We start from the raw sequence: 20,768 nt of genomic DNA on the forward strand, positions 1-20,768 counted from the left end.
CTTAGGGACACACACAAACAATAACATGGATGCAAACATGCACAGCAAGTTACTGTGTGTGTGTGCGCGCGCGTGTGTGTGTGTGTGTGAATGGGGATGATGTTATAAGCTTTAATATCCTGTGGAAGGAGACTAATGTTTGTTTGGAGCAAGTTTAACCTCTGAACATGTACATGTAGTTATTTGTCCTTTTCTTTTTGGCTCTCTCTCTCTCTCTCTCTCTCTCTCTCTCTCTCTCTCTCTCTCTCTCTCTCTCTCTCTCTCTCTCTCGCCCTTTCTTTCTCTCGTTCTCGCTCTCACTCTTTGTCTCTCTCTCTCTCTCTCTCTCTCTCTCTCTCTCTCTCTCTCTCTCTAGGTTAAACACACCAGAACCTCCTACCAAGGCCCGGTTCTTGACTTTGGGCTCTAAGTTCCGCTACAGCGGCCGCACCCAGACCCAGACTCGCCTGGCCAGCTCACTCATAGACAGACCAGCACCCAACTTTGACCGCACATCATCTAAACGCATCAGCCGCAGTCTTGATGGAGGTAACACACACACACACACACACACACACACACACACACATTAAGACATGTATGTGTTTGAACACACATACATACAATATACACCATGCAAAGAAGCACTTAGAATGGAAAGTGTTGTTCCCATTTTGTGAACGGGCATCAAGTGGATGTATATGTTCAGAGAGCGAGGAAGAGAGGAAGTGGGGAATGGAAGGAGTGATGGGAGAAAGCGCTCAAGAGTGAATGAATCATTGCAGGATGGACAGATGGGAAGAGGGCCGATAGATGAATAGATGAATGAGGGACATGACATGATATGGATGGTGGAGAAGTGGGTGTATGGAAAAATATGCTGGTGTATGGAAAAATATGCTGATGTAAAGTGTTTGTGTGTGTGTGAGAGAGGCCTCTTGTCTGACCAGACACAGGAAATAGCTGCAGCATATGTTTCCTGTCACAGAGAGAGAGAGAGAGAGAGAGAGAGAGAGAGAGAGAGAGAGAGAGAGAGAGAGAGAGAGAGAGAGAGAGAGAGAGAGAGAGAGAGAGAGAGAGAGAGAGAGAGAGAGAGAGAGAGAGAGAGAGAGAGAGCGATAGAGAGAGATGGAGATGGACAGAAGGAGGCATAGATATAGTGTCTCAATGAAAGAGGGCCAGGCATTGAAAAAATATACTGAGCTTGAAAAGTAGTAGTAACTGGCTGCAAACCTAAAATAAACCTAGTTATGTTTGTTTGTTTAGTAATTTTATCGGTGAGAATTACTTTTTTGTATACTTGATATAACTAATATCATATGTTGAATTAATAATATTTTAAAATGAGCCATGCGCCTCAGAATGACTTCTCAACATTTTGTATAACCAAATTCGATCAAATACAGACTATTTATAGGGGCGACATGGCTCAGGAGGTAGAGCGGGTTATCTAGTAATCGGAAGGTCGCTGGTTCGATCCCCGGCTCCTGCAGGGAGCGTGTCGAAGTGTCCTTGAGCAAGACAGTGAACCCTTAACTACTCCTGATGAGCAGGCTGGCACCTTGCATGGCAGCCTCCACCGTGAATGTGAGGCATACACTGTAAAGCGCTTTGAGTGGTCGGGAGACTAGAAAAGTGCTACGTATAAATCCAGTCCATTTATTTACCTCATTTTAACACCTTGGTAGACTTAACCTTTTTATTATGGTCAATGTCTGGCCCACAAACCACACTTTGGGAAGCCCTGCAATTACTATGTCACGTTCCTCTTACCCTTTTGAAAGGTGAAGCAATTTTCACTGCAGTGTAACATTGACCCCTACTGAACGGATTGTGCCACTACATTTTAAACCATGGTTTTGTATTGCCATAGTCCCATACTGTATGAATTTCACACAGCCAGTGCCTCCAGCAAAAAGGCAAACTGTTGTGCGTGCTTTTGTGTGTGTTTATTTTTTGTTCTCTTTTCATAGCACCAGTGATAAGCATAACTGAGGCCGGCAGGGTCTCCAGCCCCACCTCTCTGACGGGAGCTGGGAATGGACGCGAGCCTACCCTGGAGCTCCACTCTGACTCTAAGGTGAGTGTGTGTCTGCACTGCGTACAGTAGGAAGGAGAGAGAGTGACAAAGATATCTGAGTGAGAGAAGAATGAAGAGAGAGTCTATCTCTGAATGAGTGTGTGTATGACTGTGTGTGTGCGCGCGCACGCGCGTTTGCAAAAGAAAGGTTGTGATTTTATGTGTAAAAAAACAGTTCACTCTCTCCTTGCTGAGATGCGAGTTTTTGGACCTCAACCAGTCATCATAGCTTAACTACAGAAACGGGTGATAGCTGTTTTGTCGAGTCCATGCTGTTTTTGTTTCTTTTCCAACAAGCAAACATTTTTACTGTACTTTTGACATGGATGTGGTTGCATTATAATATATGATTGGGGAACAGATAGGTATATGGGCAGTAGTCAGGCCTTAAACCATTCTGGTGGCGCCTGACATTAACCATTTTTCAATAGGTGAATGTAAAAGATGATGCAACTTGCAGTCTTTTCACCTGACCATTTCTTTTCTTCACAGGTTTCTCTTCATCCCTAATGTGACACTAACGTTTTCTTTACTAGGTGGACCACAGCTAGGGAGGCTTCAGCAGCCCCGCCTGGTTATTTTATGTTGTTCAATGTATGTGTGAGTGAGTGAGAAGTCTGTATATTTCTGTAATGCCTTCAGTTGATAATTACTTTAGATGATGGTAATGAAGTCGGTTAACTTGATGCCAACAATGGGTATCTAGTATTTAGTTTACTAATAGCTACAACTAGCCAACATCACTAAAATCATTATCAGTGCAAGAGCAACAAGTAGACAAAACCCGCCCATCTTCAGATGGGCTTTCAGTTCGTGTGACTCTGTTTAATGTCATGACCCTGTGTCCACCCACGTGACTTTTCAACCTCAGCCATGACTCCAGAGAGAGACTGGACATTGCTTTGTCTCTCTTGTCAGTTGATGTGACTCTTTGTGCACCAGTGTGCGACTGCTTGTGTGTTTGTGTCACTGTTGTTCACCAGTGAGTGTCCCATGTTAGGTCTGTGTGTCAACTACTAAACCTAAACATTATTTATGCCTTCAACTTCAACTAACATGCATGTGTTTCAGACATGCATGTTAGTTGAAATTGCTGAACGCTGGTTTCCCACTGCCTCTAAGAAGTTAGGATGGATCAAATGCAGAGTATTCATTCCCCTGTGTTGATCAATAAAGTAGCTTTACTGTTGATGGGGGTACGTGTAGTTGTAGAGTAATACTATGTTATGCCAGCCTTCCTCACTCCCTTCCTTTCCCCCACTCCTCACTCCCCCTCACCCCCTGTAGCACTGTGGAGTTATTCTGTGCCCTTGCCCTCTGTTCTTGTGATGGCACCAGCCCTGTTCACCCTGTTCTCCTCAGATCTATGAGTGCTGCAGCCTGCTGTGTTCGGTTTTCACCTGCTGTGTTACTGTGATTCACTGACTAATGCTGTGACTTTCTGCCCCTCTTGCCTTTTGTTTTGTCTTTTTCTCACTCCCCTTGTGCACTCTGTCATTGTTTCCTGTCCGTGATTTCATTTTCACAATTTCATGAAAATGAAATAAAACACACTTGACTTGTTTTTGCTGTTATTTGCCTCACGTCACCCGCTCCTTCACTCCCTCGCTCCTTCACTCCCTCACTCCCTCCTTTCTTGCTTGCCCTGGCCTGCACACTTTATATATATTTTTGCGTGAATGTTTGGGTTTAATTTTGTCTCTATCAGTCTATCTTCATGTTCCCTCTCTCCTTCTCCTCCTCCTCCTCGCTCTCCTCCATCCCTCCGTCCCTCGACTCCATCTCTGAGCTTGACAATGTCCTAACCGACATCTCGGAGGACGATGATCTCGCTGATGACGTCACTGGCTCAAATGTGTCGTCATGGGCCCTTACTCGAAACACTTCACACTCCTCCCATTTCTCTGGTGTAGATGTAGACCTCCTCCCACAAAACCCTCATGCCCTTCCCTCGAGCTGCTCCCATACCTGCAGCGCCGACTGTTCAGGGGACGAGCTGAACAGCCAGGCTGTAACTTTGGCAACAGCAGGCGCTTTGAATGACCGAATCTGGTCCTCACTGAAGGGCGTGGTTAAATATGTTTCTGTCATTCTGTGTTTTCTGTCTCTGTTGGGCAACAGAGGCAAGATGTGCCTGCCCAAAAAGCTAGTTTCCAGTCTGACAAAGAAGTCGAGCATTTTCACGCTCACTGTGTCCAAGATTATTTCTGAGACGGCAGAGAAATCAAATTTTTCTGCCGTCAATTCCCCCAATATCAACCGTTTCACTATTGCTGCCTCTAAGTTATTATGTCAGATGGTTTCTGATTTGACTCTGAAACTGACAAGTTTAATTGCCTCTTTTTCCAACTATTTGCCCGCTAAATTCTTCCCTTTGGCTACTGCCTTTTCCGTACATCCAACAATTCAACATTTGAACTCTCTGTCTTCCCTTCCCTCCCTTTCCTCGCTCCCCTCTTTTCATCCTTCTTCTCTCTCTTCTGGCTCATCTCCCTGTTCTCTCCCCCCTGTCTCCTCCCTCTCTCTATCTCACCTATCCTCATCTCTGCATCACTACCTCCTAAACCCCTCCCCTTTCTTTCTGCCCTGCCTCTTAGTTGCTTTTTTATTGGTTGTCATGCTGACTGCCAGCCAGTCGCTGCTGTTGGCCTTGATTTTAGCCACGCCCCTTGGCCTGACCCTCTGCTACTTAGAGGTTGTGGTGTCCAGTCAAAGGAGGGCAGTGTTGCCAGTGTTTGTCGCTGACAGACTATCTGGTCAGTCTGTAGATCGCTTAAGCACCAGTTGTAATGAGCAGGCTCCATCTCTCACACTGACACACACACCTCCACGCCCAAGGCACTACACTCAAACAAATACTAACTGGACACAAGAGACGTGTGATCCTGCAGCATAGACACACACACACACACACACACACACACACACACACACACCATACTGTCCTTGTTCCCCGCCCTCTCTTTCCTGACTCGTCCTTCTTTTCATTCAATGTGTAGGTGTGTGCACCGTTGTTCTCTACCTCCCTCCTTTCACCCCTTTCCCTTTGCTTCCACATTTACCACCCCTGCACCCTGCCACCCCCAACAGTATTGTCTATTTGAGGAAGAGAGTAAAAAAAAAAAATAGTCGATTTGATGGCGATCTGAGACGTTAAATGGAGGAAAACGTAGTTGATAATCTGTTGACAAAGCAGATGACGTTCTAAAATGTAGAGGCGTGGTTGTAGTGTTGGTGAATAAACAGTAACTTTTGAAATCTAGAAAAAGAAGGGAGAGCTGTAGCTGTGTTGATTTGGGAAAAAAAAGTTCGGTAACACTTTCTATGAAGCTTGCATCTATAACGCCCTATAAGCATCTATAATGCCCTATAAGCATCTATTACATCTATAACGCCCATACTTTCCTATAATGTGTATTACAATGACTAACGGCTATGGCTGAAGACTGAATTAGCACTGAAGTCTCATTATGCATCGCTACAAAACTTCAGCAAAACAAGTTGGCTATGATGCATTATGACATTTGACAGATAAACAGGCTAATGATGACATATTTATAATGCATAAATCTGTTTTAAATTGACATAATGTATCATAAAGGGGGTTATGAGTAGTTGTGAGGGCATATACATGTTATAATGAATCTTACAATGACTTATAACTACACTTATAGGGCGTTATAGATGCTTATAGGGTGTTATAGATGCAAGCATCATAGAAAATGTTACTAGAAGTTCTGTAATTTAAACATTAGAGATGTAGCCATCTAGATTAGCAGTGCCTTGCAAAGGCAAGATACAGTAACTCTTAGAGATGTGCAAAAGTCTTTTCTGAGAGATGATTTAACATTATGGCTCTCCAAAAAAGAAAAAAAGTTAATAGTAGTTGTCTTGCTCGTAAAACATGTATCTACTGGCTTTATATACACATGCAGCTAGTGCATGAATGTTGCACACATTGACTAAACTCGATGTAAAATTGGCTTGTAATAATATATTTTAGCGTAAAAAATTTAAGTTTAGCCCGATGCATTTCATCAATACGACACTGTTAGGATAATGTCTCTGGAAAATAACCTCAAAGCCTTGGTTTTCCTAATTTTGTTGCTGTAAGTATACGTTTGACATTTTAACGTTTGGGGTTAAGGAGCTCAATAGCATCATCTTGTTGCTGTGGCAACACTCAAGCTAACTAAGGTGCAGGTGACGACATAGTAGCCAATAAGATATTTTCCACCAGACTGTCAGTTTTAGCACTTTGTTTAAGTAGTGCAGAGTATATAGAGAATAGCAGGAAATACTTGGCCTTTGTACAGAGAACTAGATGCACACTAGACGAAGCCTACTGGATCTATTATCACTGTGTTAATCATGATAAGAATAAACAGTGTTACACTGTCCCCCTGTCCTCTCGGCCCTACAATACACATCATCATAGAGCAGCTAATGTCGAGTGGTAGTTTACTCATAGAGTCAGACGAATAGAATAAACTTTAATGTACCCTCAGAAAAGGATCGAACACATACTAAGTCTTTCGGGGAAAATGTATGATTATAATGTGTTTGCATCAGCATTACTTTTGTATCAAACTTATATCGCGTCATTGACTGTGTGTCTAAACACTGTAAAAGAGCAGTCAGCATATCCTGCTGTTTGCCATCATCGGCCATCCTGTCCCAATTTCCCATCCTGCATAATCGGTACTGTGGACGAGGCCTAAGATCCAATGACCCACATTACTTTTCTTCCATTTGGGCTGCTGTGGGGTCAACAAAAAAACAGCATTTCCTACCATCCATTTCACTTTTTTTTTTCCTTCATGCCCCCATCCCCCCCATGTTGTCACAATTAACCATCCGTACCATGGCTACGGCATTGTAGGTTAAGGAGGCGGAGTTGAGCCTTGGCGATTCAGAAACCTCGCCCACTCAGGTAGGGCCAACGCCCTTCTTTGTCCAGCATGCTTTTCTGATTCCAGAGATGATATAGTTAAAATAATTAGTAATCTCATACGTTTTGCAAAGAATGATTGGGAATGTTCTGGAAAAAGAATTTAAAAAAAGTGTTTTAAGAACATCACCTGGGACACGTTTTTCCACCGTGTTCTGCAGTGTACATCCTATAAACTGTGCTCAGCACACGGTAAAACTGACTTCTTACTCTTTCCTTTACTAAATGGCATCACCAGTCACAAGGACCCACCGAGCCCGCCCTCTCTCAGGTTCAGACACCCTCTCGTTGGTTATTTTATCATGTGTTGGTCTGTCAATCATTTGATATGCGGTGTTCTGGTTGGTTGAACTGGTTATCACTCACCTTGTTTGCTGTTACGTTGAAGTAGCCCTTGCTCACATGCGGTCAGTTTTGATTTTTCCCCAACATCTGTATTTTCAATGTATGAAATACATTTTCAGAATATTCACATAGATTAACGATGAGTTTAAGAGAAAATATTTGTGGAAAGCATTTCTGCACTGTATTTAAATTGTCATAACTTCGTTTTCTTAACATGGTAACAGTTTTTATTGATACTGCGAATGTGTAAAACACACACTTTTCTGCTGCTCCATCTGAAGCCAAGACAACTTGAGTTTTGAGTCTCTAAAATTATGCAATGCTTTATCATGGCAGGGTTTATTTTGAGTTTTACATTTAGAATGCAGATTGGGCCTAAAACAACTGATCGTAAATGGGCAATTTCATCCAAATTCACCGGTTTCAGCCGCCCGGCTTTGGCTTATGGTTTGATGGTGTCGTGGTTTCAGTTTGGTTTTTCAGTTCCTTGGGGCTCCTCCTGCTGTTTTGGGGTTTTGGTGAAAGCACTTTGCTGTATGTTGATATTATAATTTTTTTGGTGTTTGTGTGTATGTGTGTGTATGTGAACATGGGTACAAAGCAATAGCACACCTCAACAACCTGTAAATAGTAATATTCAAAGTATCATAGATGTGAGTATGGTGTCATTAACTCAGCCACAAGCGCTTGTGTGTGCACAGGAAACGTGTGTACAGGATTTGTGTGTGTGTGTGTTTGTGTGTGTGTGTGTGATATGCTTGTACCCATCTTCTTCCTCCATCACAGTTGCAAGCAGTTTGGCACCTTCACCACTTGCTGGCTCAATGTTTTAGTGGGTTTTTTAAAAATTATTATTTTCTGTCATCACTTTTTATAATTGTGTTATTACATTTCTTATTTTACATATCATTTTTTCTAACATTTTTTTATTTGTATTCCATTTTGTTTTTTCTCTCCGATTCCTTTGAAAATGTTTGGCAGTTTACTTCTCCGATTTTATTTGTGTAGTTCTGTATTTATTGCTGTGATTTTTGAAATTTTTTTATTTTTTTATTTATTTATTTCACATTGTGTGCTGTCTGTGCCTTCCACAGAGCCCATTGAGAGTGCATGGGGACAATATATATGTGAGGCACAGTAATTTAATGTTGGAGGTTGGTACTGGCGCCGTCCCGATGGCCGAAACAGGAGCCACAACTTTTTCTGTGTGCTCTGGCGCCATCTATTGGTCAAAATCAGAACTACAAGTTCCTGTACATATTACTGGACAAGGCTGCTGCCCTCTCGCACTCTCAGCCTCTGTGTGCATGCCTGCCTCTGTGTGTGTGTGTGTGTGTGTGTGTGTGTGTGTGTGTGTGTGTGTTGGTGTCAGGTCTGGATTCGGTGCACTTTCAACCCATACCAAAACCGCAATTCCTTTTTCTTGAGACGCCAGTTATTGATAAGCTTTAGCTATCAGACCATCTCATTTAAACTGAAACCAGTCCTGACGACCTGTGTTTGTGTTACCGTGTGCATGGTTGTGAGCGTGCTCGTTGACTGAGTCTTTTGCATGCTCTGCGCATGTTGGGTGCTGTTTTTGTGACCGTTTGACTTGTGTTGTATTTCCGATCACCGAATGGTTCATATGTTTGATTATTTGCAAGGCAGCTATGTCTAACCTGACTAATCCTGCCTCCCTAACCTACATGAGGACATGTTTTCCTCTTTTCCTGCTGGCTTTGATTGGCTGCCAGCATTAAATAATGCGTGGTTGTATAACTCACTAAAAATGGCCCCCTTGATAGAACATGGGACTGATACTAGTACAGTGCTAGTTGGCACCTATTTTACTTAATTATAGAAGAAGAAGGTGTGTGGGTTAGAAAACCAACACATGGGCATCCGGGTGGCATGGTGTTCTATTCTGTTGCCTACAAACATGGGGATCGGCGGTTCGAATCCCCGTGTTACCTCCAGCTTGGTCGGCCGTCCCTACAGAAACAATTGGCCGTGTCTGCGAGTGGGAAGCCAGGTGTAGGTATGTGTCCTGGTTGCTGCACTACCTCCTCCTCTGGTTGGTCGGGGCACCTGTTCAGGGGGAATAGCGTGATCCTCCCACGCGCTACGTCCCCCCTGGTGAAACTCCTCACTGTCAGGTAAAAAGAAGCGGCTGGCGACTCCACATGTATCGGAGGAGGCATGTGGTAGTCGGCAGCCCTCGGATCAGCAGAGGGGGTGGAGCAGTGACCGAGGCGGCTCGGAAGAGTGGGGTAATTGGCCGATTACAACCGGGGAGAAAAAGAGGGGGAAATCCCCCCCCCCCAAAAAAGAAAACCAACACAACTGCTTTCTCAATATAGTGGAGGGTAGTGTTTTCGGGTCTTTTGGAAAAAACTAAGCATCACTGGCAGCCTTATTTATATGTACATACATGCCCACACACAAACACACACCACTCACTTATCAAAAAGTAGATAGGCCCACTAGCAATGTGCAGCTCTTTTTGAACTTTAACTGTTTATCTTAATATAAGCTGCATATATTGTCATTAATTACTTCTGTGTGCAAGAAAATATTTAAAGAAGCATCACATTGTTTATCTAAATATCGCCATGCTATCTAAGAATCCTATTTATGACATCATCTACATATTGTGCCTATTTGAACATGACTATTTCTTTGTGTGAACAAAGAAGTAGGGAAAGGTTGGGAGGAAAGCTCATTAGAGAGAGAGCTATAGGAAAAAGAGGAGGAGGAATAGAGGGTGATAGAAGAAGAGGAGAGGGTGTAAAGAAGGGAGAAAAAGAAAAGGTAAGGGTTATTGTCTTATCAGTACCATGTTCTGTCATCTGCCCCAGTGTTCTGGTCCGCTGTAATAAATACTCAGGAAAGTGGATAAGCCCTGTCTCACTGCAGCCATCAGACACACACACACACACACTCACACACACACATGTGGTATTTGTTAAATTCATTTCCAAGAGAAAATCTATTTACTGTGCATTTAACCCAAATATCTTAAGACAAATTGCCTGAAGACAAATCTCAGGCTCCAGTGAGGCTTGGTATCCACTTTGTGTCCCTCCTGATTGACAGACTAATGTTCCTATGACCTGTTGATCCCAGTTTGTCCCCTCCTCTGTCCCTCTCTCCTTATCTTGATCCCTCCATCCCCCCTCCTCACTGCCCATTTACCCCGTACTCCATCCCTTCCTCTTTCCTGCTGTCTTTCCTCCCTTTTTCCCCTTTCATCAACTGTTATTTCTCTCCACCTCTTGCTGTCATCCTTCTTCCATTTGACTCTTTGTCCATCCATCCTTTTTCTTTCACTTCTGTGTTTATCTCCTCCACCATCTCCTTACCCTTCCGTTTCCCTCTCCTCTCCCTTCTCCTGCCAACCCCACTCGCTACCCACACCCATATCCCTTTTCTCTGTCACTCTCGACCCCTCCCTTCACTGACCTCGCCCCTCACACCCTCCCCCTCCCCCATCACCCCATCTCACCCCACCCATTAGGACCATGATAAGACCCAGGAGGAGGTGCTGAAACACCAGGCTAGCATTAGCCAGCTAAAACGCTCCTTTATGGAGGCGCCACCTCCCTCGCCTCCCCAGCCCAACCAGTGGGAAAAGCGCCTCACCTCCTCCCCTGCCACAACGCTACGCATTCAGCAGCAACAAGGGGTATGTCTGTCTGGGTGTCCGTCCGTCCTTCCGTCCTCCATTCGTCCGTCTGTCCTGTCTCTGGCATCCGGAGAAAGGAGTAACGGAAGTTGAATTAAAGGGGTGCTTCACCAAAAAGAAACAGGAGATCTCGCACATTACTGACCACTCTAAACCACCTTGCACACATGGTTTAGGTGAAGTGCCCTTTTAAGATGAACTGAAATGCTTCAAACTTGTATAGTTAATGGTATCAAAAGTTCCTCTTTGCAGCAAGGAATATGCCTGATAGAGCATCTGTCAAAATTCGTTGATGTGCAGGTGTAATTACCTCAGTTTCTAAGTCTTTGATTGCAGCTTCTGTGAACTTTCCTTTTCCATCTACCATTTTGCTCATTAGTTTCTGTGTATGACAGCTTTTTGTGTACATATGATGTGCTATCATAATATACCACCCTAAGCTACCAGGTAAAAACAGAGGAGCTTTACACCATTTCTCTCCTCCGTTTTCAGCTGATAACTCATAGTGATATCTTTGAAACGTCAGTCACTGATCCCGGGTCGATTCCCATCTTTCTGGCTGATGTGCCTTTTTGTGAGTCGGGTTTAAGATGTGCGTCAGCTTAGAAGTTTCTGAACAGAGGAGCAGACGGCGCTCGGAGCTCATAAATGATCTGCAGTGCCGGAAACCTCTCTGCTCCCAGTGGCCTTGGATTCCTTTTTAGGCACCTTGAAAACACACTTCCCCTCTGCTCACCGCCTAGCTGCACTTGTGTTTGACACTTCCAGCAAGGTTGGGTTTTGACTTGGATGACTCAATCAGTCCCTTTACATACTTTTACAGCCCTCATCTGTGTTGCTCTTTTGTGAGTAGGGTTTCTTCGAGGGTAGTTACGTAGCAAGCTTTACCATACATTTACTTTTCATATTTTTCATTTCACTGTTCTTGGTTTCTCATGTTTTATCAAACAGGAAGCTTTCGTGTGTTTTAAAGTCAGGATTTTCATTACTGTTCAGGGTTTATCTAGAGTCCATTACATAGGGATCAGGGCTTAATTATTAACTCCCACATTCTTCCCTGGCATACTGCTCATGAAAAATCTTCCAAGCAAGCAAATCTCATCACGGAGAATTGCAAATCTCATCAGTTTGAATCTTGTACAGATTTTCGTTTTAGGAAGCACTCGTGCTTGTTACCTAGAAGCTACAATGGCGCCAAGAAAAAGTTAACTCACATAGTGCCCTTCACCGGTCCCTAATTCCTGGTGGTAATTCTGTTTCGGTGCCAAGCTGATTTAACTTCCCCTGGTGCACTGCGCTATCTATTCCCCCCTCTTTTCAGCAGGACACACATCACCGTCTGCATTTTACTCTGGTCTGTGCTACTTTGTGCATTTCCATCCTGTTGTGGTTTGTCCCATCATTCTCTAAAAAAAAAAAACAGCAGAGGGCAGTGCGACTTTTAACAATTTGAACGTACAGCAGCAGTATGGCTAGAATAGGAACAGACATGCATGACTGTTTGTCTTTTGCAATGCTGCGTGCTGCCATTTCTGTAGTTAGGCTGTTTAATATTGCTAACTCTTCATCACTCTGCTTATTTCTAACTTTACTTTTTCTCTTTCCCTCCGTCTCAACTAACTTGTTGGCCCTGACTCTAATTGACTTATATTTCCTCTCCCACTCTTTACCTCTATATTTCTCTTCTTCTCTGTGGCTATGCACTGCAATGTGTGTCTTTTCACAGTGTTTGTTTTAATGCTGTTTATAGCTGCAAAATGTGTGTGCGTGCATGCATGTGTGTGTTTTGTGTGCTGATCTCACCCATGTGGGTTGCAGGCCTTGACATGTCTTTCACACCCACAGTGACAACTTTTTTTCGCCTTACTCTTATCTGTCTATCTTACCTGTATTGCTTTGTGCGCTAACCTTTGTGTGTGTTTATACATGTATATATGTGTGTATCTTGCTGTAGAGCCTTGAAGAGGAAATAGCTTCCATTCTTTTCGGTAGAAATTCTGGTATTGGCCTCTGTTCTGCCGCTGTGACGGCCTGCAGTGCATCCGAACAGCTGCTAAGCGACGCCGTTTCCACTGGTTCATCCACTACCGCTACTGCTGCTTCGCCCACTGCTGCTGCGGCCGTGGTCTGCAGTAGTTCTGACTGTCTAGCGGCTGCTGCTGGTTCTCCAACAGCCCAGTTCTCTGCTACTGAGGTGCTACTTCATGTTAAGAGAAAGATTTGGGAGTCAGCTTAGTTTCAGTTAAGTTCCTGCTAAGTTGAACATGTGAATCTGCTAATTCATCCGCCCAAACATTTCCCATTTGCGTTCATTTTGTCAAGAGTGTGGATAAAGTCACCTTTCTAGGAGAGTACGATATTAAATGTCTGCTCCATGAAATGGTTCAATTGAAAGTAATCTGACTCCTAAATTTTTTGGTAACGAGACGTACAGATTCTGTGATGCAAAGTACAATGTAAGAGATGCTAGTTGCCCCATAACAATGCCTGCTGTGAATGCTGGATGAGCGTGTTGATAATAAATCCATTTTGTATCGCTGTAATTAAGGAATTGCCTTGATTCAAGCTTGGATGCAAAATGGTGTTAGAGAAATCAGCCCATAGTAACTAACCAACCAAGGATGCACTGTGTGTTATCTGTTCTGCTTGACAACATTAACATGTTGTGTGGATTGTATGCTTACATAACAATCTCCATTAATCTGCCCCTCATCACCACCCTCAGGATCAACTCATTCGCTCTCTGAAAAAACAACTGAGCTTAAAATATTGAGCTGATTTGCTGTTTGTATCAAACTATAAACACTCTGAATATATGGCCTTAAAATATTATGCACTCTTTTTCCTCAAAACTGTCTTGAAAGTGTCATCCATTTAAAAGATACACTTCCAGTTATGTGTCACTTCTTTTGAGGGCACGGAACGTGCATAATCATCACTTGCAAATCCTAGAAGGCATTTTTCACAACACCACGAGATGAGCCCTACAAAATCATTTAGATTGCACTGGGGGAAAAGGGAGGAAAAGATAGCTTGTCACCATGTCTTATTAGCGATTTTTTTTTTTGGGTGGAAAACCCTCACAAGTTATGGGGACAATTAACACTGAAGAATTCAGGAGAGAAAAGTTAGTTATCTGTGGCGTCGTTGTGTTTTGTGTGGTCATGCCCCCTCCAAATCACGTTGGTTTCGTGGCTGATGGACACTGCTCCACTCTCAACCCTGTTTTTGCTTTTATTTTTATCGTATTTTTTCTAATTGCAGTACAGATAGGATGGTCGTGGACATCGCAGGGTTGTCCTCTCGCTGTCCATTATTTTCTCCCGACTCACATTCTGTTCTCTTCTCTTTCATCCTCTTCCCTCTTGCCGCCTGCCGCTCTGTAAGATACTATACTGTATGAAAAATACCGTGCTTGTTGTGCATGAGAGCACAGGGGAGCAAAGGGGGAGAAAGTATGAATTCCACCTCTACTCTGTCTTTGCTCATCACCCAGTCAAAGACGACTCACTTCCCTGTGCAGTGGTAATAATGAGCATTGCAGAGAAACTGGCGTTATGGTGAAGCTAGCTGCTGAAAAGCTTTTCATCTGTTGGATGTGTGTGTATGTGAGAGAAAGAGAGAGAGACGGAGAGAGAGAGAGATTGACGCTTGTCATGGTAACTTCTTTGTCACGCAGGTGAGTGTGACCCAAACAGAGGCTACTCCTGCGGATGATGCAAACTTCTCTGACACCAAAGAACTCGGAAAGGTGGTCCTAACCTCCGTCTGTTACTCCATGCACCCTTACATCTATCCACTTTTCCCCTGTCCATCCCCTCAGGCAGCATTTTAAAATAATTGTCATTTTACCTGTTGTTTTCTTCAGTTGAGTCATCCTTACTTGAAAAATATCTATCTATTGAGCTATCGATCTAGAGCTATCAGTACTTCCTCCCATCTCTCCTTGTCTTGCCCCTCAATTCCTTTTTCTTTGTCCACAGTTGACCATCCAGTCATTCAACTTGCCTTTCTGTCTTTTATTCTGTTTTCAGTACTTAAGTATTCTCATTTCGTTTTGGGGTGTTTGAATTTTACTCATTTATTTATTTTGAATTCCGTTGTCATGTTACGCTTGTTTGTTTTTTTTGTTTCCCCCCCCTCCATGCGTGTGTTGTGTGTGCTTGTGTGTGGGTATGCGTGTATAGACAACCGAGGTTGAAATAGAGGAGACCGTTGTTATTCAAGAGGTTTCCAAGGCAACCAAACCAGCTGTTGTCACTGTTACCGCTAGCCCCTCTCCCGCAGCACCGCCACAGCGGGAGGTTAGCGAACAGGAAGTAAAGGCCGCAGAGGAAGCGACGCTCCAAGAGGCAAAGGGAGGGAAGCAGGAGAGCGTTTCATCTGAGAGTGAGAGTGAGGAAGAGGCAGAATACCACCCAAACGTCCCCTCGTCCATCTCTCACACGCAAATACCAGAGGAGAAGGAAGAGGAGGAGGAGGAGGGGGAGGCAGAAAGGGAGCAAGAGGAAGACAAGAGTATTGGGAACACTGTCGCATCCCAAGAAGCTCCCCTTGTTCCTGTTGAGGTGAGTCCCTCAGCAGAGGCATCCTCTGGTGAAGGAGAAAAGTCAAGAACAGAAGGAAAAGAGGAGGGAGAAGGGGAGACAGAGGAAAGCACAGAAGATCCAATGGTGACACCTGATGAAGCACCCAATGGCCACGCTCTTCCCGAGGAAGGAATAACCGGTTTGATTGCTCTGGCAGAGGAAGAGGAGACGCCTAAGGTGAACGGAGATGCCTCGTTGGCTGAGGCAGAGCGACGACCACAGGTTATCTGTTGCTCTGAGGTAAAAAAAATTTCTGGGCCAATCGCGGGAGCTTCGCTGAGCTTTGGTCCCGCCTACAAACTGTAGATATGCCCAATTTTCCCTGTCCATCACAGTATTGGTCCTGCTTCCCGCCTATACATGAGTATTTAGCTTCTATGTACAGTAATCAGTCCCCAGTTCCTCCTCATCAGATGTGTCGCATGAAAACTATATAAGGAAACTTTTTAGCAACCTGGGCTGAGGTCCACCATAGGGCCGATTTCTCTTTTTAGTTCAGTGTTTTTGAGTTATCGGCCCAGTTTTTTATCCTCTGGAGAGAGGTGTTCATGTTCATAAACAAAGGATTTTATATTGACCTACATTCACAATTTTTAAGCAATAGGAGTGAAGCTGATGTCCATGTAATTCAGCATTTTTAAAGCAAGTTTGGTAGACTCACACATTGATGATTATAATTTTTTATATCGAGTAGGGAATTTACAATTTATGTGCTTTTCATACGACAACATTAAGCTACAGTGCCAAGAGCACTGTATCCCTATGCCTGCTCAGCTAGTCCCCAAAGATGTACCCATATCAATAAGACCCTCTCTGAACATTGAATCGTTCATTACACAGCGGCTAAAAGCGAAGAGCCCCACTGACTGCTATTCGCCACCTTTATGTTGGTGTGTTGCTGTTCGTGTTGCCAAACCCTGCATACCCATTTTCATCCGTGTTGACTTTAATTTGATCATATTTTAATTTAGCTATATTTTAATTTCGCTATGGTCTACATACATAGTCGGCCCATACCTCAATTTGGATCCTTTCCCCCTACATCCAGCATACACCTTTCCTTCCTTTTAATACGTTGTATATTGGTACTGTGTTCATTTAAGTCTCATATTTAAACATTTATATGCATGATGCCTTTATATGCATTTGTTTTGCATGTCTTTGCTGTCATCCATTATGTTTGTACGTGTTTGTGTGCGTGTTTCATCCTCGATAAGTGATTAGCAGTGATGATAAGTGTTTAACATTGTTTTTTTTTTTTTCGATTGGCGCCTCATGGTTCTCATGGCAACAAAATGACAAAAATTCTCACTGCCAACCACTTTCCACGATGCCTCTTGCTCATTTGAATATCGCCTTCTGCATGTTATTTAAATGTTGACTGCCATGTGGTTTGCATGTCGTTTAAATGGTGCTTGTTTCATTGGCTCGTGGTTTATGCATGTTTATGCCGGCTGCTCTGTACTTTGGTATAAAATGTAACTCCAAAGATTTCAGTACTCTTATGCATGTTTTGCTGGTTTTCATCGCATTTTTGTGGAAACATTGTGATGTGATTGCACTCTTCTTGCATGTTGGGTTGCTCATTTAGTTGAACAGACGCTTCATTTTCCTGCTGTATTTGTGTCATGGGTTTAGTAATCGCTGTTTTTTGGAGTTTCATCGTTTTTGCTTCAGCACGTGCATGAATACGGTGATGTTTACATGTGTTGTACAGTATGTATGCTCTTTATGGCTACTGTTATGTGTGCACCAGCCTGCGTGCCATAGGAGAAGGATCAGTTCCCTTGCTATTCAGGTAGTCCTAAATGTAAATACAAATTATGGTTAATTTGCTGGCTCATTTCTTTAAATTATTTTTTCCAGTAGCTGAGTTTGAAAGAAAGAAAAAAAAATCACACAATTGACCGAGTTGCAAGTGAATGTGAACCCTGTCCTGGTGTGCTTAGCTACATATGTATGTATTTCGCAGTCAGACTGGGTGTGTAACATGTGTGTTACATTGTAATATGTTAACCCTCTGCCCTTGCCCGTCCCTATCCAACATCACCCTCCCCTTCATTCAGCCGCCAGTGGTAAAGACAGAGATGGTGACCATATCGGACACGTTTGCAGCCCAGAAAACTGAGATAGCAACGAAAGAAGTGCCCATCGTACACACGGAGACCAAGACCATCACATACGAAGCAGCACAGGTATACACCAACAACTTCAGAAGCAAAAGATTTGCAATCTGAAACATCCACTTGCTTCAGAATTACGCCTGTTATTCTGTGACAGCTAGGTGAGTTTGGAGACCGTTTTCAAGTGTTGTTAATCTAATATTTATAGTTGGGTTTTTTTTTTAATCCATGGAGCCTGTTACATCCTTATTTTGAGTTCTAACACTGTTTAAAAACTGCATAGTGCCTTTTTCCACCTTTCGGTTGGGCCCAATTCCTTCTTCATGGCAGTGGAATTTGCTCAAATATTTGCAACACTGAAATGGTGCCAGGACCAAAGATGGAAATGTGAAATATTTATTGCATGCACTTATAAGTATGTTATGCATAGTCTGCTTCAAAATGCAACATATTTCACTTGTACATATTAGCAAAAACTGCCAGTGATGCAGTTCATTCTCTCTCTTTCTCTCTGTTACTAGTTGGACGGTAGTGGGGATGGTGAACCTGGAGTTTTGATGACGGCGCAGACAATCACATCTGAATCTCTGTGTACAACTACAACTACACACATTACCAAGGTATCGACACAAACACATGCACACACACACACACACACACACACACACACACACACACACACCTGCAAACACTTTCAACACTCTATCTCAGTATTTCTTGCAAACCACTATTGCACATATTGCACAGTGACATGTTGATCACCTTGCAGTTTTTGTGTGTGTGTGTGTGTGTGTGTGTGTGTGTGTGTGTGTGTCTGTGTGTGTGTGTTTGTGTGTATGTGTTTGTGTGTATATATATAATAGTCTGACTAAACAGACATTGACAGTGCCCTTTCTTGTATACGTCTGTCACAAGTTCACCAAGGCCCCCTTGCATCCATACATGTCCCTGGGTATCCACAGTACCATTACTGGCAGCACAGTACACGCCTGTAGTCTCCATGTGTATGTTTCACTGAAGGTTGTCCTTATTTTTTCAGTAATTTCATGTCAGTATATCACAATGGTAAGCTATGGAATTTCTGTGTATTTGACTTTCTCCAGTCAAATGGTGTGGAGGGAATGACTGTGCCATTCCAAAAAGGCATTAACGTTAGAAAATGCCTGTTAGCTGAATCCTGAGTGAGCCGATGAACCCACTCAGAGGTATATTAAAGTGACTGTTTATCACAGACACTAAAAGGCGGCCTGTCGGAGACGAGGATTGAGAAACGCATCGTCATCACTGGAGACTCTGACATCGACCATGACCAGGTCAGCTGCAAATCACACTGCTGATCCCACAGTGAAACGCACCCCTCAGCTGTCAATCAAAGAGTAGATCTGGCCCACTGTGGTGTGAAGCACACAGCAAATCGTATCCTAGACTGCTGTTTCCTCCACCCTTCCATTCCTCTATCCATCTGTCACATTTAGTCAGTCTAGTTATGTCAGCCACTCTTTTATTTAACTTGCTGTTTTTGTCTGTTTTTTAGCTCTTACCACTGGGTAGTTTGATTTGCTTGTCTGCCTCTCTAATTCACTGGATTCCCACAGAAAGAGAAAATCTGATTTTCAGCCTTTTTTATCTCAGGCATGATGGCGTCTACAAACCAAAACAGTCTTTACAGAATCATGTTTGTTTTACGTAGGCTAAAAATTCAGATTTTTTTCAAAATGAATCCAGTATATGTTAATTTCTTTACAGACCTTGCAAAATAACTCGATACATTTCAAATATTTGAAATAACACGATAGGCTCTTTTTTTTCCTTATTTCTCAGATAAAGCTCTCACAGTAAACCTTACATCTTGTGGTTGTTTATTGAGTTGTGTCCTCTTATACCACCTTGTTTATGAGTTGAAACTAAACTCAGCTGGACACAAAATGGTTGCTGTAAACTCATCACAGATAGGAACTGTGGCAGCAAGTGAGAGCAAAGTACTGTAATGTCAACACATAAATAGTGCCAAGTAGCTCAAATATTTGAAATGTAAAAAAATGTATTTTGCGAAGGTCTGCATGTACACACACAGCTCCTGTGTGATTTTTAAAAGTCTGTTTGTCTGTTCTGACTGGATTTACACTGTAAAAAAAAATGTCCACTTTTTCTATTTTAAAATGGCATGACCAAGATAAGTTTGGTTGATCTTGGTAGAGATGACAGTGCAATTTCATTTATTCATCCTGTCTTCTGACTTGATCTCCAAGCTTTAATTCGTGACCGTTTGGCCTCCTCCTACATAAGCATTTGGTCAAATTGGAGACACAAAGTGGCATATGTGATAAAATAACCATCAATAGTAAATCCAGGATTCCGTTTTATTTCTTTATGCTTCTTATTTCATTTTCTTAAACTCCCACCATTTCCCCCTCCCTCTCACCCCCCCCCCCCCATACACCTGCTCTACCCGGTGCTGCCATGGTGTGGTTGCTCTCTGGTACTGCAGGCTTTGGCCCAGGCCATTAAGGAGGCCAAAGAGCAACATCCTGACATGTCAGTCACCAGAGTGGTGGTTCATAAAGAAACTGAACTGGCTGAGGAGGAGGATTGACTGAATCCAGGTAATAATAATAATAGTAAAGATTATTGTTATTATTATCAATGGTAAGGGTGAGCTGTAGATCTTTAGTTTGCTGTGGAAATAGACGAAACATAGTAAATGTGATACAAGCACTGACAAACATCTGAATATGGAAAACACAAGACATCATCCTGCAGACAATAAGCGTGAAGTTTCTATTCAAACAGTATAGGTATAGGAGACTGACTAGATGGAAGAAAAGAGAAAAGATAACATTTAAGACAATATGTGTACATAATGTGACCACAGGAGTGGAGAGAAGGCCAATGTGTACTAAGGAAATATTGGGATTATATAGAACCCCAGTCACACTGCAGATCTTAATGCCCATCTCCATTTTTTTGTTCATTTAATTGTTTGTTTTTGCCCAGATTTAGATTTTTGGTCTTACTGTTGACAGTGATTTTTGTA

The 20,768-nt window shown here is 42.9% G+C and overlaps 1 protein-coding gene across 3 annotated transcripts in view; it reads left to right on the forward strand.

Annotated features, from left to right (window-relative positions):
* epb41l2 (erythrocyte membrane protein band 4.1 like 2) overlaps nt 1–20,768 on the forward strand; it is a 79,056-nt gene that overhangs the window by 52,010 nt on the left and 6,278 nt on the right. Inside the window, exons 13-22 of one of the 3 annotated variants that reach the window (XM_056295068.1) lie at nt 356–528; nt 1,953–2,059; nt 8,450–8,509; nt 10,855–11,022; nt 14,702–14,773; nt 15,210–15,851; nt 17,678–17,806; nt 18,256–18,354; nt 18,967–19,047; nt 20,223–20,337. In XM_056295068.1, coding sequence (XP_056151043.1) covers nt 356–528; nt 1,953–2,059; nt 8,450–8,509; nt 10,855–11,022; nt 14,702–14,773; nt 15,210–15,851; nt 17,678–17,806; nt 18,256–18,354; nt 18,967–19,047; nt 20,223–20,327 — 1,636 coding nt within the window. In that variant the 3' untranslated portion in view covers nt 20,328–20,337. The remainder of the gene's footprint in view (nt 1–355; nt 529–1,952; nt 2,060–8,449; nt 8,510–10,854; nt 11,023–14,701; nt 14,774–15,209; nt 15,852–17,677; nt 17,807–18,255; nt 18,355–18,966; nt 19,048–20,222; nt 20,338–20,768) is intronic. The other 2 variants (XM_056295070.1, XM_056295069.1) reach the window with 2 other exon arrangements.

Source organism: Lampris incognitus, chromosome 15 (assembly GCF_029633865.1).
Source record: "Lampris incognitus isolate fLamInc1 chromosome 15, fLamInc1.hap2, whole genome shotgun sequence".
Classification (NCBI taxonomy): domain Eukaryota; kingdom Metazoa; phylum Chordata; class Actinopteri; order Lampriformes; family Lampridae; genus Lampris; species Lampris incognitus.